General features: G+C 36.8%; 1 protein-coding gene across 5 annotated transcripts in view; it reads left to right on the plus strand.

The window, feature by feature from the left end:
• cntn5 (contactin 5) overlaps window positions 1-15,404 on the plus strand; it is a 196,877-nt gene extending 181,473 nt beyond the window's left edge. For all 5 annotated transcript variants that reach the window (XM_015341784.2, XM_015341783.2, XM_015341778.2 and 2 more), the window contains 7 exons: window positions 1,297-1,367; window positions 10,150-10,384; window positions 10,867-10,976; window positions 11,565-11,751; window positions 12,014-12,126; window positions 12,954-13,122; window positions 14,480-15,404. In XM_015341784.2, coding sequence (XP_015197270.2) covers window positions 1,297-1,367; window positions 10,150-10,384; window positions 10,867-10,976; window positions 11,565-11,751; window positions 12,014-12,126; window positions 12,954-13,122; window positions 14,480-14,583 — 989 coding nt within the window. In that variant the 3' untranslated portion in view covers window positions 14,584-15,404. The remainder of the gene's footprint in view (window positions 1-1,296; window positions 1,368-10,149; window positions 10,385-10,866; window positions 10,977-11,564; window positions 11,752-12,013; window positions 12,127-12,953; window positions 13,123-14,479) is intronic.
• The last annotated feature ends 8,070 nt before the right edge of the window (window positions 15,405-23,474 follow it).

Here is a 23,474-nt window from a genome sequence, read left to right on the forward strand (position 1 = left end):
ACTTTGCAAGCCCCACAGTGCTTAAAGCAAGAAGTACTGTAGCATCAGATGGAGGACAGGATGAAGTAGATTATCTCTTATGATTATATAGAGTATACATTTCTAATGTCCCAGAGTATTGATTTCTGTAGCTCAGTCTCTGTATTTGAATCTTAAAAACATCCTTCAGCCTTTTAGCCAAACAATGTTTTTAATTTTCTTGTGCAAGATACAAATATTCAATCTAGTTTATTCATTTCTGTGTTCAGGAGTAACATCAGAGCATTCAGAAATAGCCCATCTTGTAAGGTCTATGTGTTTGATTACAGTATTTCATGAGATAAAGCTATTGTCAGAAAGATGTTTTTATCATCTGACCTCCATCAGCTTTCACACATGCTCTTCACAGAGACAAGAATTATATGTAGAAAAAAATGAGCACCTGAAAAGCAGCAATAGCAGCTGAAAGAATGGGCAAAATGAAGGCAATTTAGAAGGAAATTTCTTTTCTGTTTGGTGGTGCCTTTGATTGGTTGATTTTGATTGAAAATGTAAGATAATCTGCAGTATACAGTGACTATAGTTTGTTTCGATCAGTTTTAATATACAGTAGTTGCCAAAGCAATTATTCAGTTCTCTCTTTTTTCAATAGAACTTCTGAAAAAGTCCTGCTCTGCCATCCTCTCTTCACATTATACCCCAGCTATCTACCGCTATTAAATTTTTAATTGGTTGAGAAGATGAAAATGAGCTGGTAACATGAATTCAAACATGTTGGGTGTTTGAGTTAACACAGCCAGGCATCTTTCACCCTGAGGCTTAGAACCAGTTACATTATCTATTCCCGGAGAACACACTCCTGGCAGTGCACTGCATTTAATCAGAATGTCTCATTTACCTGCTGCAGAGGAGATTTAGGCACTTTAATGTGACAAAATTTCCAAAGACCTTATTTGGAAAATGACTGGTTTCTGTGTCTACTTTTCTACCTTTTTTCAACAAGTAATACAACAATACAACAATTTCAACAAGTAAAACTATGTCTCATTTCTACTTGTTTTAAACTCCGTTTCGGACAATTGTCAAGTCTGGTGAAATACTGTGTCTTTGATTTTCCATATCCATCCTATGGGCTTAGCAAGTTTGCATGTTCTTAAAAAATAGCATTTTATTTGCATAAGTAGTTTTGGAATAGTGAAATCCTGACCTACAGACATTTTCTGTTTTAATTTCATAATGCCTGAATAATAAAGCTAATAGAGTATAAATGATAGCGAAGACATCACGTGTTAGAGACGTCCTTTTATCTCTCTGCAGTTCCCTCCGTGGCCCCAGCAAATGTCAGTGGAGGAAGTGGCCGGCGACATGAACTGGTTATATCGTGGGAGGTAAGGCCTGCTACTCTGCTGGCTCCTAAGGCCTAATTGAGGGATTGTGTGAAAGTAATGGAAGTGACATACTGCAGTATTAGACAGTTTGTCACCTATTAACTGAATATAATGTCCTAAAATCCATATAACTACAGTACTGTATGTAAGGTACACTGTAGTAATTGCAGCTATTAAACAAGTGCTTCGTGGTTTTAACACCAATTCAGATCATTCACCTCTCACTAGTTGGAAATTAATGCACATCTCCTCTTGTCATTTTTTTTTCCTACTTCTCCCCAAACTTCCCAGCCGTAGACTTGTTAAAAGTTGAATTTTTGTCATTAATTGAGAATAATGTCTTATAAGGTTTCAAAGTTTGCAATGTATCCTCTGACATGAATTATGTTTATAAAACACCTGTTCTCTCATCACACTGCTTTATTTTGGCATATTTATCATAGATTTCATAGCTGGCATTCCTTGCTGCCCACTTTCTGCCTGTTTCCACTTATTTCTCAACTTCATAGACGCTCTCCATCAGTCGTTTTAGTTTATTGCTTCTTGCTCATTTTTATTCTTAGTTTTTTTTTTAGTTCAGTTTTTTTCTTACCTGTTATTTCTTGACTCTGCAGTAGTTGACATGGTTGGCTGGGAACTTTGTCTCTGCTGTTCCTGCCAGTTCCCTGATTTTGTTGCGGTCTGCTGCGTTGCTTCTTTTTCCTAGTCATGGTTCTGGTCGTGTGGTCCCTGATACTGTGATGTTTTTTTCCCGTTTGTTTCATTATTCAACCCACCATTTTTGTGCAACAACCCTTGGTTCACTGTCCGGTTATGTGCTGTGTCCTGCGTCTACAGTACTGCCATTGCTGAATTATTTGCTGGCTGCTACTATACAATTTTCTTGAGCTTCTTGGTCTGAGGAGGCATTACTTGTTGTCTGTAGAAAACACTGTACTTCCCCAAACTGGGAAAAGAATGTTTTTGTTTTTCAGTTCACCTCTATTTTTTTTAATCCTTCAGTCTGCTTATTTTCCTTCCAGTAATCATAATGTTTTACTCTGCCTTGAGATTATTGAGTCTGCCACCCCTCACACCCTTTGCTTCCACACAGAGCGAGTTGTTTGAGCACTGTCGTACTTCATGAATTCTGCACATATATCCATATCAGCACAGGGGCTCTGGTCACATATTCAGTAGAGGTTCCATTTCATCCCATAGGTGCCAGCATTCACTTGGGGTCTAAGGCATTGGTTTTAACTGTCTTTAGTTGCATTTGTTTTAACTGGCAATATCCCACTGTCCAAGCTCTCTTTAATATGTGGTTTTTAAGCAACAAGACTGTGTTTCTCAGTTGGCTTATTGCTTACCATAAAGTAGATTTTCTTTTTGGATCATGAAACATGATGTAGGGTGGAGGACTAACTTTGGTGTAACACTAGGTGGCACTGTGTATTAATGTTAGCAATTCCATGCCTTGACTACCTGTGGTTCTGCCTCATGTGGCCAGAGTTCCATTTTTACTTTTGTGAAGGGAGGTCTGTCATCCCATGAAAATTAAAATTAAAATTAAATCAACCTTGTTGTAATTCACAACTGATTACTCCTGATTTTCTACCCAATCTGAATTGTTTTGGATTTTCTCAGTAAATCACCTTCCCAGCATTTAAACATGGACATTCAGAATATTTTAGTTTTCTGGCATTCAAATATCCAGTCTTCAAGCATTTAAACTGGGGAACTCTGACCATAAATCTGTTTTACTAGATCTGACATTCCATCCACCTCCTATTAAGATTTAACAGATTATGACCTCCAGTAGACTTCATGTATTGAATTCATCTAATTTTGCAGAGAATATCACAAAAACTCAATTTAATGTAGCTTAGCCTGTTTAGATTGATGAATCTTCACAGTATTCTCTGTATGTCTGCCTGTCTAATGGATCTGATAGCTCAGATTAAACCTACTGCCCATGTACAGGACCTTATTCCTATATACTTGTCACTCAGTTCTACCATAAGACCATGTTTGTACAGGTTTAAAGTGCTGCTTTTAAAAAACTGGCCAGGATCCCCCAAGACTTGCATTTAAGGAGTTCTGTGAAACTTTTCAGCCAGGGTTTAGACAGAGACATTGCATTGAAACTGCATTGAAACTGTCCTTGTGAAGGTAGTTAACAATTTGTAAATGGCTTCTAACTCTGGATCAGTTATCACCATTGAATGTCCTTCCCTTCACTTGGAAGTTCCCTTCCCTCCTAATTTGTAAGTCTCAGATGTTTAAAATCTGATTTTGTCACAAAGTGCTGGGACCTTTACCTTTTAATATTTACACAGACAGTACTGATCACTTGGTCTGACTATTCACCATCAGAAATTTGGGCTGCACTGCTTTCTCAATGATGCTTACTTAGAAACCCTTGCTTTACATATCTAACAGAAATATTAACACCAGTCTTTAATTGATCAATATTATACAATTGTAATGCTTTATCTAATAGGGTGCTTTGTAATCAGATGTTTTTAATTGAGCTTCAGTATGTCTAGAATTCAGTGGTCCTTGTGCTAACTAAAGATGCACTGTATCTTTGTTGTACACAAGGTACTGAATGATCTCACACCAAGTTATCTTATGTACTGTATTACTGCATGAGAACCAAATAGCATTTGAGCAAAGGTGTGCTGGTTCTGTCCTACTGTGATACATTCTTGTGTGCAGCACCAGGTCTGTGGAATTAATGCACTAATCTATTGTAGACTATGCAATTGGGCTTTTTTCAGCTTCTTTTTTCTTCAGTTGTTTATTGTGCTGTGTTATTGTGGAGCCCTATTAATTTCCTGAAAAGCTCACACAAAATTGTATTATTAGCATAAGCATCTACTGAATCGTATTTACCACCTCTGAATACAACTTTATAATAAGATTAAAAAATTCACTTGGGTGTTATGGTAAATGAAAGATCATAATTCTGAGAGATAATCTAAAAGATGAAAATGACTTTACCCTCCTGAGAACAGGTAAAGCCTTCAGATTTTTGCATTTTTTGAGGGGCCAAATTATAGTTTACCGAAGCAAATTAGTAATTGAATCAATGCATAATGCAGAGCAGGTCAATGCAAGATCAGATGGCTTGCTCAGAGGAACTGAGAAATTACATACATGCCCTTTCTGAGTCTGTCTTTAGGGCATCATAAAAGACGAAGCTGTAATTTTGATCTCATAATATCCTTTGTGTTTACCAGACGGTAGCATTGTCATGTTTTGGTTGTACTGAAAGAGAAGAGTTTGTTTGCCACTGGAGATAAAGTCTGTAGGGGCCACCACAAGGCCTTAAGAATCCCATAGAGCTTTGCCTGCTTAATATCCCAGCAGAAGTCACATTTTGACGAGATTTTTTAGATTTAACACAGATGTTATTAAATTGAGCTTTTCATTAAAAGCTATCTGTGTTGGGTTGCGAGGCAGACAGGGACTAAAATGGTATTTCCCTTGAGTTAAAATCTGTTTTAGTTTTGTTTTTGTTTTTGTGCCCATTGTTTGTCTTTTCCACATGCACTCTTCAGACAGGACTAGAATAGTTTCTTTATTTCTGGCTGTGTATTTGTCCTGTATATTGCATTTCATGCTAATAACTGCTCAGAAAACCTGATGTTTTATTCATCTGACAAAAGTCTGAGAAAAACTGTTTGAGGTGCAGCAGACTTACAACCTGGAGGATGCTGCAAGGTGCCCAGTCCACAGCATTTCCCTTGCTGACAATTGCCTGTAGTATGTAGTAATACTACAGTAGTAGTAATAGTATGTGAGCAATTGGGCGAGTTCTGGTGGGACAAGTCGGTCAGCAGGGATTCTTGGCTTGGTGCTGAAAGATAGCGCTTGGCTAGGATATGTATTCTGGAATTGTGGTGTGGAAAAAAGCTGACAGCTTCGCTGTGCACACCTCAAAGGGCTTCTGTCTAGTCTTTTCATCTTTCTCTTACTGATGCAAGGTGGTAACGATGACTCAGGCAGAGTGACAATTTTGAAAATCTAAAATGGGGCATAAAAAGGCTGCACCAGCTTTAGAAAACCCTCTCCTTTCTAATAAATTGCACATTCCTCCTTACTGGGGAAGTGTGATTTATAATAAAGTGTCAGTCAAGTGCTACTTGTAAAGCAAGACATATTTAAGAACATCTGCTCATAATTCAATCCTTTATGGTGTTTGAGAAATATTTAATAAATCTTCTCCAGCATCAAGAGAATAGTGAGGTGAAAGATGTGTTGCCTATGGAGAGAACATCTTTGACTTTGTATGCTGTTGCAGGGGTTGCTTCATGTAAATGAATAAGGTAAATGAATAAAGCCTGAGGATTTCAAATGAGGAGCAGTTAAAGGTGCTATTAGCTTGGGATGGGGGAACAGATGTGGATGTTACTGATGGTTATCCTTGCAGATATTAACTGCAGAGATCTAACTGTCACTAGGAAAATAACCTTCATCTAAAGTGAACTACACCTCTGTGTGGCATTATGTGGTGAAAAAAGGTGCTTTCCAGATGGGGTGAGTGCTGGCCTTGTTGGTATGTGCTGTTCATTAAAGCAAAAGCAAGTCATTACTGTAAGTATGGAATAACCATAATTTTAATAGATTCTGTATTCGCAGTGACAGCTCAATTACAAGGAGCTGTAAAGGCTTGTTCAACAAGTACCAGTGTACCAAATAGTACCTATTACATTGTTTTAGCAGAGGTATTGAATTTGCGGTCAATTATGTTCCAGGCAATGCATGATGTATTAAGCAGCACAGGTTCATTCCTGTCATTCTGTTGACTCAGGTGTTCTGTGCATACTTAAAAAGGTTTATTTTTTATACTTCTATATACACAGACATGTTATGAAGCCCTTTTTAAACGTTTCATGGTTGAATGCTTTGAAAGAAACCCAAAGACCCATGAAAGCTAAGCAAGCTTATCAGAGACAAAGGCGAATGTTTTTTTTTAGTGGTTCCTAAATGGAGAGAATATGAATTTCCTGTTCCTTGCAGAACAGATGCTTATTTACTTCTGTTTCAAATTACTGATACTAAACTATATTGGATTTCTAATGTGATGCTTATCTTTATAAAGTATAATCAAAGTTGAAAGATGGAGACTAAATAGTGACAACAGTGAATTAAAAATAGGTCTTGGAACAAGCAAGTAAGAAATACCCCATTATGAAAAGCATTTAGAATATAAATCATTCTTGTTCACATTGAAAATTTACAACAGGTGCAATTACATGCAATTTTAATCATGCAGTACTATAAGTCTTAAAGCTCATTTGGAGTGAGAAGAGTTAGAATAATCCTCTTTAAGTTTCTGTTTGTGCAATTTAACACTGGTTTAACATTTTTTATCCAACATGTTATAATCATCTGTGAGTCTGTTGAAGGTACTTCCTTATATATATTTACTTTGAATATATCTTAAATAAAAAACACTATATAAAATGTGTAGATTCACTATATGAGTGTAGATTATGATCCATGCCCTGGCAGTGCTACAAGAATTGCCCTGACAGAGATGAAAGGGCTACATTCAATGCTGGTCATTTTAAGCTGTTTTCTTGCAACAATTGTCAACTATAAAATTATGTCACAGGAAGCAGACTGATGTTCTTTCATAGTATTTGTCATACTTGACATACAGTATTTGTCATACTTGTTTCTTGTTGAATGAAAGCGCACAGAAGTCTGTTTGACTGTTATAAACAGCTATGCGTAGTTACCTGCATTTTTTTCATCAGACAAGGTATGTAGTGTCAAGGCGATCATTTTAGTGAAATGTGTTTTACAGAATAAATGCTAAATCAATGAAGGATAGAGATTAATATTAGAAAAGACTGCAGGAATCCGTAGTCATCAATAGTCTGAACACGTCCATAGGTGACTGCTGCCTCTCCAATCTCTGGATGGTTATCAAAATGGTCTGCAATAGTTGAGTCTAATTATTAAGTAGGATGAATTACTGAACAGCCTGTGCGGATCCACTTGCCCAGCTCATTAATGGCAGTGATGAGTGACTGTTTTCAGTCTGAACCAAAGAGCACTTTTAGAAACCTAGCTGTTCTTACCAGTGTAGCTGAACAGCTACAGTGGGCTGAACACTAGGGACTCTGGGGCATTTTTTCTGGGACATAATCAGTTTTATTTAAGCTTGGGTCTCTCAAAAAATTAGATCTTTAAGATGTACATGTTACACTCTATTTTCCAATTTAAGTACCTGTCCTGGCAGAAACATTTTAACTAACATGGTCTAGAGCCTTTTAAAAAATCCAAGCCAACTTTAATAATGAGAATGTGATGGAAAGTAATTTATTTTCAGGGAACAATCTCATAAGTTAATTAAATGGTTCTGGTAATTTCTCCTATGAGTTTCATGTATGCTACATCTCTCTACCACAACTGTTCATGAGAACAGGCTAATTTGGGTGACTGCAAGAGGGAATGGTTATTATGTTGATGCCCAATGAAATTGTTTGAATTGCCTTATGAACATAATATTTACTGACATAAGGTGTGTGCGTACAGGTGTTTTAGGTTTATTAAATTTGCACAAGATTTACAACCTGCTGCTCATTTTAAATCAATTTCTCTCTTTCATGATAAATTGAGTGTAGACCTATTGAATTGGAAGCAGGTGCTGAGTGCTCTGTTTTCTGTCTTCAGGTCTGTCAGTAGAAACCGAAAATGCTCCAATGCCAACATCCCAATCCCAAAGGATACAATAACACAGTGCCTGGAAGTCATAAATCTGTACAATAATTAGTACCTTTATGAGCCAAACTGTAATGGCTTTTAAATGACGAGAAGATAATAAATATGAAGTGTGGAGAGATACTAAGGTCTCTTTTTGAGAATTTGGCATAATACACAGTACCAGAATTAAGACAAAAATGAACCATTTCTACATACAGTAGTTACACTATCAATTTCTTCAAATTCTTGATATTTTGGGAGATGTTAAGGAAAATATTAATTTGAATATGAAGTTGAGATGTTTTAATAAAAACACATGATTAAGGATTAGTTAATTTTTTAGAGACACCTCCTTCATGAATACACCCCATTTGGCAGGATACAAATTTATTAAAAGTAGATAATGTATACTTCATTACTCCCCAGTGTGCTCTTTGCAGTTGCGTTGCAAAGTTGGCCTAGCAGCATGGTAAATTTTAGTGCCTTTGGAATTATTCTCATATATATATATATGCATGGATATTTTGGCCAGTAGCACAGTATTGGAGACTTTGATTCTATTCAGAAACACGCTTTATCTTTTCAAGCTTTATTACCTGGTAATAACCACAGCAGCCAGCCACGTGTCCACTCACCTAGCAGGCTACTGTTTGTAGCCGTGGTTACATTATCAGAAAGTAAGCCTGCTCTACCTGTGCAATTTATGACCACTCCCATCTCAGATGGATCAGGCGACATAAAGCCTGCCCTGGGCTCAGTTATAGCATTCTGCACTGAGAATTGTTCTTTTTCTCTAGTTCTCGAGTTCTGACTTCACTCTGACCTCATCTATTGGATGTGCCTTAGTACATCTGAACTGTGAAGTTTTCGGCTATGAACCTTCCTTTGGTGTCTCAATCCCACTTGTTGATTTCCTTTTGAACCTTACACTGTGTTTCTCCAGCTTTGAGCTTCTCTTCAATCCAGACTTTGGACCTGGACGAGATTTAGTCTGCCTTTTATCGCACCTGGCTGTGCCCATTCTACCGAGTAGCTGGGTTCTGAACCTTTTCGAGCAGTGGTATTACATTTTTCATGTAAATACCACTTTTCGAGCAGTGGTGTTTCGTGTTTGCAAGATTCTCTGTGGGATCATCTCTACAGAAATATACTTAGAGACATCAGAAAATGCAACAGATGAGCATTTGGAACCTCTAGCTTTTGTTGAGCTTTTAATGCTTCTCAGTAGATTTCAGAATATTTCTGAACTCTGAGAAGAATTTACTGGTTAAAGCCTGTACAGAGGTCTTTGCTTATTAAGTGTGATATATCATGTATTTATTCTCCTATTAAGTTAAGATATACCCCCTCAAGTGTTCAATTTAGTTTGACAGATTTTAAATTAAAACTGGTCAAAGACCATATTGTGAGCCCATCTAGCTTTAACAAACCTTTTCCCATTGTAATCCCATCTCAATGCCAATTAAGATGCTATTTCCCTGAAATTATCGCTGCAAATTGATATGAATACAGTTTTAGAACCATACAAATGTCATTTCTATGCTTTCTGCTGCCTCAAAGCTGAGTGTGCTAGATTTAATTGAAAATCTTGCAAAGATGTTTTATTAAAATTGTGGAGCTATTAATATCACTTCTGTAGAAACACTAGTCATCATTTTGCCAGACTGAGCATCTTTATTTTAGCAAACTATCCATTTATGTGTAATCAGTACATGAAAATATCTGTAGAATTAGAGGTGTATCCGTGAATTGTGCAGAATTTCATCGAGATGTTGTGGTTAAGTTCAGGGTTACAAATCACAGAATATCTTAAACAATGATGCTGCACAAGGATTTATTTTGCTTCTATTACATAGTCCCAGCGGTTTGCTTAATTCATTTTTCCCCATATCAACATTTAGCTTCCTGTTTTTTGTTAAAAAATGTTCATATGCACATCATTCATTAAATAAAAGTAGAAACATTTCACCAACGTACAGTATGAATTTTGAGTTGTATTCATATAAGATCCAGGATAACTATAGTAATGTCTAAGCGATACTATATTCAAGTTTTGTTCTTCTATGGTATTTCTCTGTAGCCAGTGTCAGAAGAATATCAGAATGGGGAGGGATTTGGATACATTGTGGCTTTCAGAGCCAATGGGACTCGAGGCTGGAAAGAAAAAATGGTAACGTCAGCTGACTCCACCACTTTCAAATACCGTGATGAGACCTTCCCTCCATTAACCCCATTTGAAGTGAAGGTGGGAGTTTATAACAACAAAGGAGATGGGCCCTTCAGCAAAGTTGTCACTGTCTACTCTGCAGAAGGAGGTATGTGCTTTGATTGACTTTCTTTTCTTGACCATAGCAAGAGAATAGTCATATATCATGGGTAATAAAAAAGATGCTAGAATTTGTTGCATTATGAAACATAATGTTAAGCAATTTAATCCTGCTATAATTATGTTTGCTCTCTGTCCCCAACACCTATCACTTTTGCATGCACAAATACACTTTACTTCATTTTGAACAGACTCGGTTACGTTTATAAAATGATTGGATGTGTGTAAATACAAATCCAGTGGCTGTGCCAGTGTAACAAAGTGGCAGAATTTCAAATGGGACTTTAATAATTCCCTTGCCAGCTTGATGTGCAGTTGTTCTTGGAAACCTGAGACATTATTTTCATTAAAAGTTGATCACAGGAGGTTGACTCCTTCAAGCAAAAGCACTGACTCCATCACTGCCAGGCTGACACTCGCCCATCCCCTGTGTTTGATGGGTGATGTACAGTATAATGCTTTCTAATGCAGAGCCCAGGGAAGCCCCCTCTGAAGTGAAGGCAGCCAGTGTGTCTTCCTCTGAGATCCAGGTAGCATGGAGGCCTCCTACTCCTGGTCCAGGAAGACCCCAAGGATATGAGGTAGTATGTGCAATAAAAATAAGAGAAGCTAGTTTCTGCATGTGAGTGTACTGAATTGTACAGTATCTGTGGGTTTTTGGTTTATAGGCTGCAGTACTGTCAATGTAACATAAAAGTCAAAACCCTCTAAAGATCAGGCTTGCTCAAGGATATTTACTATCTTTAGAAAATCAATCACTAAATGTGTTGTTGCGTTGTTTTCACACATCAAAAAATTCCCTGTGTTCTGCCAAATCTATTTGCAGATGCGGGATTCAGTTCTTCCATCAACACAGCCCCTGCTATAGGAGTGAAACTGTTTTTTTTAATCCATTGACTTTTTCATTTTTTGAGCAAGTAATTGACTTTTTTGTTTGTTTTTGTTTTATTGAATTTTACATGTCTATAAATAATTAGCACTGACGTGGCTAGATTAAAGACATTTTTTCACTAATGACTGCAAGGCTTCTCTAGTACTAGCTTATGTTTATACTGTATATAATATATTCAGCTGTGTGAAGTACTGTTTGGAAGTTAACTGGTGACAATGAATCGATCAAAGTGTTTCTGTCAGTCAGAAGTGAATATTCCCATGTGTGTTTTTGAAAGGTGAACTTCTGGAAGGATATGGAGCAGGAAGAATCAGGGGAAAAGCTGAAAACTCCTGGAAATGAGACGGCCATCTTATTAACTGGTTTAGAGGGAAACACTTTGTATCACATCACAGTGAAGGGCTACAACAACATCGGCCAAGGCCCCGCAAGCACTGCTGTTCGTGCAAAAACCAAGAAATCACGTATGTTGTTCAGTGACACAACACATTTTTTATAAACCTAGTGGATCCATTTTCAGTTTTTAGCTCAATCACTTCACATACGAGCCTGCAGAATGCAGAAAGTAAATTGTGAAAATCCCTAAAAGCAAAGCACAAAAGTGACAATCTTGAAAATCTGAAGTTTAAGAGTATAGTCCTTCGTCCTTAATCAATTATCCACCTCAACCACTCCATCAAATAAAGGGAAATGCATCCATTGGTTTATTTTGCTTCTGTCATTTAGCTCCAAGTCAACCACCCAGCAATCTCATGTGGATTCAGGATGGAGATAATGTGTCCTTAGGATGGGAGCCTGTGAAATCACTTGATAATGAATCTGACGTCATGGGTTACAAGGTGAGCTTATTACCTTTAGAATACATTTTGTTACATTTAAAGTCTGGGACTTCACCAATGATGTTGAAGAGAGACAAAGACTCTGAGATATACTGTGCTGTTAAGATTGGTAGGAACCTAGTAGCTCTTTTTGACTTGTAAGTGACCGTTTTTGCAGTGCCATTTAATCTGGAAAATAGCAGACAATAATCAACATCTAGGGAAAGTAAACATTAGAGATTTTGAAAGAACATGTTTTCTTGCATGCCTGTTCTTGTTTTGTATAGTCATGGACAATGAAAACTTAATAGTGTTAACCTACCATCAATAACTCATTGGGCATATACAGTACATAATGTTATGTACATTTCAAGTAATAAGCAGATACTGCAGGTTTGTTAACATCGAGTTGTAACAATATTGTTCCTTGCCAAAATAAAATACTAAGAGCAAGCCAAAACGGTAAAATATTTTAAAAACTTCATGGACTTGTATTTGAGTTGAGCAAAATTACAGCATCCCACAGCTCTCTATCCAGAGGCTGATCAGGCCTGTGTCTCAATGTTGCTAGGATTGGGTTCATTCTTATAGAGCTCGTACTGACTTTAATGTTTTATTTCCTCACTTTATGTTTCATTTTTCTTGACAGCTCTGTTTTTAATATTTAATAAAATCCATTAATCCGCAAGTGTTGCATTTCTTTTCTGTATCAATGCATACAATACTGTACTTTAGCCTTGAAAACCCGCTGAAGCTACTTTAGACATAATTACTGAATGTCATTGCATGGCTTGTCATTAAACAGGAAGTTACTTACACTGGCATCGTTTGTGCAATTTGCATTGCAGGTCTTACTTCGTCAAGAGGGCAGGAGCCACAGTCAGGTGATAGAGACAAGCAGTACCTCGGCTGTATTGTCCCTTACAGATGGTGGGACCTACATCATTGAGGTGCGAGCTTTCAGCGAAGGGGGAGAGAGCACAGCCAGCTCACAAATCAGAGTCCTCAAGTCCTCAGGTGAAAGGAGTTTGTCTCTTACTCATGACCTTTAATTATACCGGTGATATTTACATCCTTTACCTTTATTGTCTGTAAACCTTAGTGTATGATATTTCATGCTGTATATAGCACTGGAAACTCACAGGTCCCTTTTCAACAGGTCTCACAGATGACAGGCTGTTCAAACATGCTACATGTCAACATCTGTGAAGAAAATCTTTCCCAAATACATTAATAATAGTCGTTACAGGAAAAAAAAATCACTTTCATTATTAAGCATGGATACAGGTTTTTTCTTCTTGAAAAAAAATATATAGTATCCTTTCTTTCTGTGAATATTTCCAGTACTGAGCATATTTCAGATAAGGTTCTGAGAATTTGCAAATGACTGGTAACACTCAGCTTGATTCATGAAAAAAATCACAATATATGCTTTCTGTATGAGAAGAATATGCCTTTGATGTAATACCAATAATCCGTTTAAAAATATGTTACACCATGTATTGTAGGGCTAATGAAATGTTTACCAGCGTTTTTTGTAAATGTGGTACATACTGTAATAATTAAGTTACCACAGCTGTTACACAAACAAGTTTACCAGGACTTAATAATCTTTTAATTAGCACACTGGTGCACACCTACACTGTTCCACAGCTAATTAGGTTTGCCACTGGCCTTGAACGACAAGATGAATTATAAGTTTACCATCACAGTTACTGCAGAACTAACAGGCAATTTAGTAAAGTTATCACATTCAAAAGATTTTCCCAAAGCACTCGTTCATTTACATAGCTTGATAGACACAAAACATGAGTTTGTGCTGCACCAGATGATAGTTACAAGATTTTTGACAACAGAAAACTTTGCACATTTATTCAGACATCAGGAGTCATCTCCCGCAGCACAGTTATTGGGAAACAATATTTTCATTTCAGGAATCATCTACAAAGTGCAAGCATGGGAAAACACAGCAGTGACTTCCCAACAGACATTATCTTAAAGACATACCAGTAATTGGTATCAATGCATCAATGTACTGTATAATGCAGGCAAAGAAAATTGAAAAAAAACTCATCAAATATAACCATAAAATATGTTACTGTGCCTAGGAATGCATTGATGTGCTCATTTTTAATATTTTAAACTCTAGGCAAAATAACACAAGTAAACTTTGAAAGTCCTGTAGCAACTGACATTATCAAAAAGGGTTTTAAGAATGTGACCTTTAAGCCATTTTAGGGTTATCACTATGGAAAGCATACTCATACACATGTACAGTACAGTATGTCAAATGACAAACGCTATTAAGTTCTATTTTTGTTATTTCTTTTCAACTAGACTGAGACATTTTTCTTTTCCTGTTTCCCCTCTTCAGGTGTCAGAGCTAAAAGCCACCAGAGATCCATTCACAGTCTATCAACATGCTCAGTGACAACAACATTACTCCTGGCTTTAGTGATCCCCTCTGCTCCATGGTGAGGTTGGACGACAAGCTCCTCAGATATTGCTGGAGCTGAACTTTTTATCTGAAAACAGGTGGTTTGCCTGGCCTTATCCCTTTGACAGACCCAGAGACATGGTGATTAGGACAGCTCATCCCAAAAAAAGGAAGGATTGAAAATATGCATTTTTATTTTTTAGTTTGTTCTGTTTTTCCAAGTCTTTCCAATATCACTATAGTATTGTATTGTACAGTGTGGGGAAAGAGTCATTCATTCCTTTAAGCCAGCTAACAGGGCTCCTGTGCCATGAACTTTGCCATCTACTGAATTTTAAAATATTCATCTAAACCTGAAGCTCTATGGTAAGTGGAGTGTTTACCATTTAAGCTATCGTGGCTGTTAAACTAGGGCTTCTTTTAAACTGGTTCTCTTTGTCAATTATTTCTATCACTTTCCCCTTAGCTGCTAATAAGAAAGAAGAAGCAAGAGGAGTACAGTAGAAATAAGTGCATTGTTTTCTTATGGACAAAAGTTTTTTATAGTATCAGAGTCTTACTATTTCAAGATCTGCTTTTTGTACTTTGTGTTACCTTTAGGAAAAGTGATGTGTGTATCGGCTATGTCAACGTTTTTGTTTTTCTATAGCCAACAATGATGCTAGGTGAAGACAGGGAGACTTGCTGTATGTACCAGATAGATAACAGGCTCTTACCTGTAGTGCCCAAATTAATTATTAGAAGATGACAAAATGACTCTGTGGCAACTCCAATGGTGATTAACAAAACAATAAATGTGATGTATATTTTTAATGCATAATGGTCTGTCTGTTCATTAAAGTGAAACAGAAGGAAAACTGGAAAATAACAGTGTGATGACGTTTGCATTTTTTCGGTGACTCTGACGGCACGAGCAATCCATTTCATTATTAAATTAGAGCTATATAAGTGAAAGGCATATGCAGGCCATGATCATTAAGTCTGATCTGCAGTTCAACCAATCACAACATTGTTTCATCTGGTCTCTCGAGGCTGATGGTTTCGTTTTGAAATTGTGTCCTTTCCAGTGACCTGAATAATAAGATAAAAGCTGAGCTATTTTACTGGAATGCAAATTGCCAAGAATATTTTATTAGAGACTGTCTTGAAATGAAATATTGTCTTTATTGCTAAAATGTTGATATTGCATGAGGATATTACCAGTCATCATGGGAATACCATTTTTTTGCGATCAATAGCAACATCACTGTACTGACCGTCTCTGTAATAACAAGCTTTGAAGCTAACGGTGAGTATGAACTCAATGAAAGCACAGTATTCATCCATGTTATACTTCCCTTCTTTCTCTTAAGCAGCTGTGCATTTATAGAAAACCTGGACTTTGCTTCATCTGGAGCCTTGCATGATGTAGTATTATGAGAATTAATAATGATTGTTCCTATGCATACGGAAACTGGTATTTTTCATTCTCATTGAGGGCGTTGCTGGGTTACCATTTGCTCTTTTCTTTTTTATGACATTGGCCCAGAATATTCAGTTCCCTACCGAGATGAAGTCTAAATTAATTTGCAGCTAGTCTAATTAATGTCAGAATGGAGGTGCTAAGTAACCTCAGAGTAGCTCGAGCATTGTCTCGCCTCAACAAAGCTCCATATGAGAAAATAAAAAATGACTTTCTTATTTGCCCCACATTTTAACTACCTCCCCAGGCATTACCCTTAAATATGGTATGGAAATTCTTTTGCTGCTCTTGTGCTTTTAGATGGGACTACCTTCTAATGCGTTTAATGGAAAAAAGCAACCTGTGGTCTTCTTGTGCTGGAAGAAAACTTGTTTTCCTTATAAGTCCAGAGTCTAACAGTTAATCAGAGGACTGGAATATTTGGAAGTATATATAACCAGGGACACGATCACTTACTGCCAAGCACAAACATCTAATTTTGTTTTCAACTTTCATTCTGGTATAGATCATTGATTTCAGCACTATTTATCCAATCACAAGTGGTGAAGTTATTTGTGCATGTCGATATAGGTTCAGCTGAATTATGCTAAGAGGCAGTGCATCTTGCAATAGTACCTACTTGGTTCAGAAAGCCGGGAAATTCTGCTGTTGCTAAATGGAAAAAATGTCCTCTCCATTCATCATTGTACAGAATGAAATGTGTATCCATATTAAATAATGTATGGAGCATTAAGGGGTATATCAAACAGCTGTAGTCCATTTGTAAAAAAAAAGGGTTGGTAGTCGATGGCATTTTAATGCAAATCTTGTACCTTTGAACAGCAAGAAGTCGCAATGGTTACTGAAGAGCTGCAGGCAACAGGAATAAAGAAAAATACACATGCATGTATTACTGATCCCTTATTTAAACATGCTTGATTTCTGACATATTCTGATTCTATTCTTGTTTAGCTGCTTGGACTGTGCAAGCAGAAAAGAACAACAAAATAGGAGTTGCGTATTGTGATACAGCACTTAACTTGATTTTTATATTTTTAGCTAAAATATAAAAATCTATTTTTTTAGCAATATGTGCAATATGCTAATATATGGTATTTTAATATTTTCCCTGTTCATATATGATGGTTTTTATATAGATTTTCACCTAGAGAATGGATTGTATTCCTTAATTCATACTTCATGTTAATGACACACATCACTAGTACTATTATAATGACTCACATGGGAACTTTACTGAATCTCGTGCATTGCTCAGTATGGAATTTCAATGTATTGTATTCGCAGCAATTTCTACAGATTTTGATATTGACCACCAGACATTTAGAAAATGTGGTGAATCGCTGTTGGATTGAAAGAAGAAAATCTGTTAAAATGTTTTTCTCACAGGATTGCAAAGTAAATTAATTTTGTAATATAGAATTATCCTTTTAGATATAATAATTATCTAAATAAATTGTTTTGTATATTTAATGTTGCTAAAAAGTATCATAGCTTTTCATTTAGTTTATCATTTAGCATTTAGTTAGGTTTTTGTTTTTTTTTGTTCAGTCTCTCAGCTACAGTAACTTTGATGATTATGAATATTAGGATGCTCCTTGAGGTTTACCTTTTTCATTTGCAGTTTGCTTGCTTTTCTGGTTATGTGCTTTTAGCTTAACCAAATCTCAAACAAAAGTACAACATTCAACTTTCTTTTGTGATAAATCTACTACAGCTTCTGTGTGCGTTCAAATTCTACATCTCATGTAGTATTACAGTATATCCTTACTCAACACACATGCAAAACCGCGTTATCTGTCTTCTTCCAAATCTTATAGAAATGGCAACTGGATGAGGAAGAGTAGTGATCGACAGCATCTATTGCTATCTTACGTTTGCTCCCTCTGACCTGCACTGAATCCAGCTCTAGACTCATAGACACACTAAGCAGCAGAGACACCTGCTGTTTTTCGGGAAAAGGCAGTCTGAAAATCCAGATACACACTGTCATTTAAGCACCACAAGTCTGCATACTTTTGTGACTTCTTCAAAAATGTAGATAGGCAAGCAAGAATCTGTTCAGCAGAGCCCTTGTTGACTGTCAAGAATAATAGTATCACTATATGTTCACCTCATACACCTCACCTCCATGCTGCTCATCACTCTTCACTATTGGCCTCATGTCATGATTACACTTCTACACTTGAATTACTTTTTTATTTCTTGAGTGACTTCCAGTCAGAGCGAAAACAGCTGGAAGTCTGACTGCCTTTTTATCTTTCCACCTGAAACAAAAACAGCAAAAAATATCACTGCTTCTACTCCATTCTGTGCTTATTAACTTTGCAGATGAAATTATATTAATCAATTTAATTTGTTAAAATAACATTTATAAGTAATAGAAAGATGTACAGTACAGGTAGGTCACTTAGAAGATTTCAAATCAATTAGTCTTTTCCTGTTAAAAAATATATTTTTTAAATTTGTTTCATGCCTATGGAGTCCAGGAGGAAATTATTTCTTACACTGGATTTTAATATTGTAGGAAGAATGTTTAATTTACAATTTAAACTTTTTTTAAACCAGTGTCTAGTACTTCAGTTTTATTCAGTTTCTTCCACAGCTAAAATATCAAGAATGATTGAGCAAAAGTATTACAGTTGTTTCATGCTTTAATCCCTAATTGTATTTTCACTAATTGCAATTGACATTCATTTAGGAAATTTGATGGAATGCTTTGAAGAACTGGCTAGGGCCTACACTTAATCAAAATGTTAACTCTCCCACTAATTGTTAAGTACATAGAGTACCTATTTCTTTCTGGGAGGTTTTCATGTAGTAGAAAAATGGAGCATCCTAAATTCTATTTTCTGTTTCTTGTAAATGTGCCATAAAATAACTCGATCAGGCCTTGTGACAGAGTGCTTGCTATTTTTTCTTTCTGAATGTGAAATACTCCAATACTTCCCTCTACCCTTCTGGTATGCTTGAGAGAGTGTATGTGATACAAATGAAGTGTGAATGATACTTACCCTTTTTGTTGTTCCCCTAAAATCAGTGCAGTGTTCCCTGTCGGAGTACTGTGTTGTGTTGGACAACATGGCCACCAGTCACCTTCTGTTTGTAGTTTGTAGTTCCCCACACTGCCACATCAGCAGTACTAAAAACACCGTTGATCTTAAAGGGAAAGGTTTCTAGTAGGCCATCTATTAATAACTAATGTATGATTATTTGTTTGGTTTAAAGGTATAAAAGCTGTTCCATGACTTTGTTAAACTTTACAGGTTACTCTGGATTTGTATTAAGTACTTTATTTGTTTAAAAATTGTCCACCAGATATGAGCAAGTTCCTTTAAGAAAGAATGGCCCTGGGATATGAGGGGCTATAAAAGGGACTGGGAGAGCTCAGTATGGAGGAGGGTGCCTTGGAGGAAAGGTCTGGAGAGTACTCCTGTGAGGGTTTTTTTTTTGTTTGTTTGTTATCCCTATTTTTGGGGGGCAATAAATCCAGTTTTGTTTGCATTTGAAGACCGCTTGTGGGAGTTTCTTTTATTTTGAGCCAAGCCTGGTCACTTGGCTGGTGACAGGCCTTAAACAAAAATAAATCAAAACTTGTCCTCACCCACTAATGTAAAATTGGAAACCTGTTCCTTAATGGTGAAACTGTAATTTCAGGCATTTTCTTTGTCTACTAAATGGCCGCCACAATTACAGTGGTTTAAAATGCATAAATAAAAAGCTGAAGTTTAATTATAAAGGAGTACAATATACTGTCTATTTTGTGTACCTTTTTCTGTTAAAAGTGTAAATGACTAGACGTTATCAAATGGAAGTTAACAAACAACATGATTGACCATTTGCTAATTGGTCCTTTCTCAGACCTTTGAAAGAGCTCTAAGTGTTGTTTGCACATTACTGCTTTCTGCTGTGTAATTTTGGAAACTTGCTCCAGAATTCAACTCGTACTGTACCTTGTATGTTGAAAAATCTCCATTTGTTTGTGTAGACGGACTACATAAATCAATGATTTAATCACAATCTCTGTTGTACTGTAAGTTACCTTAATTATGTTGTAACTCATGAATGAGATGGATTATTCGTATGAGCTTAACATGCAGATGTTACATAGTTATATTGTCACAGTAAGGTGCCTCATCCAAATCGGTGAAGTTGCCGGGGCACCTGAAGCGAGGGCAGGAGTATAGGACGTTGTCAGCTGTCTGCTCCTTGCCATCGCCCCATTCGCAAATTGGGTCATCAGTGAGACCCCACTTGTGTAGGGCGGCCCGGAAACATCCATGTCCGGTTCTAAGTTGGTTCAGCTTGACCCAGGCTAGTCTGGGCAGGTCATTTCCAGTGAGTTTGTTAGATACTTTGTCGATAAACTGTTTCAGTCTGTGGTTGTTATTATTCCACGCATCTTGCCATGTTTTGTTAGCCCAGTTGGTGCCATTGTCATTCATAATGTGGGAAAACATGAGGCACTTCTTTACCCAAACAGCTGGATGCCATGGACTTTTAGCTACCAGGCGGCCGCTAGATGGGCCAAATTGCTTTGATTTATCTTTACTATACTTACTGTATGTCCTTGCAAAATCTGTATCCAAACAATTAATCAATCGGAGATCATAGTTTCAAAGGGATAGCTACTGTAATGCTGATTTCTACTACACGTCTATTACCAGTCCTACTTTTGATATCGCTGTAGAAAATCGTAATTACTATTATGGAAAAGAAAGCCTGCAGCTACAAAGCCAGTGTCCATATTGCCAAAAAATATTCCTCTTCCTATCCATCTTCTCCTGTTGTCTCCCTTTCGTGTCACAACCACATTTATAGCACCTCTGTCAGTGGCCTTCGCTTATAACATGTTCAGTGGTTTTATTACATTTGGTACAACAAGACTGACCTAAATTGCTTTTTTACTCCTAAATTAGGTCCCTATAGTTTTGTGTCTTACTCTTCCTTTTGGCCTTTAAAAAAAGCCTTATGAGCTATCCCTTAAGTGCAGCCTTTTTCCATAAAACTTAGCTCTGCTCGATTACCTACTGCATGTTGATGTAACTTTCCACCACATCCAGATTTTAACAGTAGGAGAATAATGATCAGTAAATTCTGGTTCTTCAGGCATGAGTGTTCTAGGCACCCCCCTGGCTAATTGCTTTGCCTTTTGTACCTTCATTCCTGACCAAAGTGGAACTGTTGTCACCATGACATATTACTTCATTTTGAGCGTCCATGAATGTTATATAACCGAAACCCAGAGCAGGGAAGATAGAAAGCATGGGGCTCGAATGTCTCATCTTAACCCCTTTGCAGCAAGTGACCTTTAGCCCAGCACAAATAAAACAGACCACTCCAAAACGTCTTTTTAAAAAAAAACCTTGGAGTCTTGTGCAAAAACCGAAGACTTCCTAAATGATTTAGCACAATACTGAATAGATCTCCTCTCTGGGTGGTATAGAGTTGTGGGGTTATCAGAGGGTTACCACTGCAACTAATGAGTTCATGGTATGATCAGAGCAGCTGGAAAGACAGAGAGAAGAAGGCATTAGGAGGTGGGAAAGAGGTGTCTCAAGAAAGAGGTGATATGAGTATAAAAACATTTTGAATGAGAGGAGGCCATTTGCCCTCTGTAGCCCATTTGGTAGATAGTAGTTAATCTCATCCAGCAGTTTCTTGCAAGAAGCCAGGGTACTGGCTTCATCAACATGGCTGGTTTTATTGCATCATAACAATCTGTTAGTTTAGCCAGATATTAATGTGTCCCCTTGAAGATTTCACCTGTCCTATACTGGAAAGGGGAAATTGTTTTTTTTTTCTTTTCCCTCCTTTTCACTTCAATAACATTATTTGAAAGACTACGAGTCACAAAAAGACATCAGACCTCGGTGCATTCGTTTTTTAATGCATTAGGCATATATTTTAATATTATGAGGAGCTTTGAAGATATTCAGAACTCAGTGCAAGCAGCAAATACTTGAGAATTACTGTAAATCATTGCATATAATAATAAGCTCCATTTCAGGTGTAACCAAGAGCCTCATTTAGAAACATTTTTGATCTTGAAAACTCAGCTCAACTTAAAATATCAGCAAGTTTCTGATCACTATTGCAACTCTTCCTGCCAGACTGTTACTGATAGTCTCCTCAGAATTTCAAAATTCTAAAGCATTTAGAAAAGAGTTGGATAGAATCTCAAAATGCAGAAAATAGTTGTTAATTAGAAATAAAAGTGTGAATGGAACAAAAGTTACAAAGTCATTTCAGTCCTAAAGTTTATTCTATGAGGTCTTCAGTGAGCAAGTTTAGAAAAATATAATTAGATTTGTTGTGCTATATCAAAATGAGCTCCTTTCCAATGCTGTTGTGACATTACTTTGTCCATCATAAGCAGACATCTGGAGGAATTAATAGATGCATAAATGTGTAGAAACATAATAAATACTGGGATTTTTATACAGAATGTATGTATGTTACCCAGGAGGGGATGTTATTTAGCCGAGCTGTACTCTGCCATTTGAAAGAGATTCTACTGCAGCAGTTGTTAGTACATAATTAACACTTATTGTACTTCTGTAACTTGCTTTGCGTCAAAGTGCCTCCTATCATAAAGTTAACAATCAACTACACAGTGACACATTGTTTGCAGTACTGTCTGATTATATAACAGTGGCGAAAAAGAAATGGCTGGTAAGTTGTGTCATGTATCTGGGTTTTGCATTAAAAGAACAAAAATGTACTGTGGATCTGCAGCTGGAATGCCCAAGCCTCTACAGCCTTGAATCTTTGCCACGATGTGAAAAGAAGGTGAATTATGATGTTAGGATGAACATAATTGACATATAATATACTTGCTAGCACTAGCTCGCTTTTACATATGGTACCACTATTTTAAATCTGAAAAATAAACATTCACCATATCGTCCTTCCCACATTTGTTAAACCTTTTTGCTGGATTGCTTGCAACCCATATATCAAATATAAGGAGCAAACAAAGGGATCTATAACTTTCAGCTTGCTCAATGCAGACACGGGGTATTAAACAAAGTGCACTGTTGAATCTAGGCAGAATATAAATATATCAGTAACACAGTACAGACAGAAACAAATGTGTGATTAGAGGGTGGAATGGGTGTTTACTTTCAAAGTGTCGATATTCACTGTGATTGTGATTGCATTTAATCCCCGATGTTTCTTTACTAATTAAATAAAAACAGAATATATTTCACACATGAATGGAAAGAAGAATTCCAGTAGAGAATTTTCAGTACGAAACGTCTGGTACATATTTTACTGTGTATAACAGATACAATCTTCTGAAGGCGAGATGAGTGGTGCAACATCAATGACCCTTGCGAGCCACGTACTGCAATAATGCCCAGCAGGCAGATATTTGTTTCAGATGATGATTCTTGTTTTGTTTTCTGAGCAATAGGTCATGGGTATTTTTTTAGCTAAAATGTGAATTAACTGCAGATGCATCCCCAT

This window comes from Lepisosteus oculatus, chromosome 5 (assembly GCF_040954835.1).
Source record: "Lepisosteus oculatus isolate fLepOcu1 chromosome 5, fLepOcu1.hap2, whole genome shotgun sequence".
In the NCBI taxonomy this organism is placed as follows: Eukaryota; Metazoa; Chordata; class Actinopteri; order Semionotiformes; family Lepisosteidae; genus Lepisosteus; species Lepisosteus oculatus.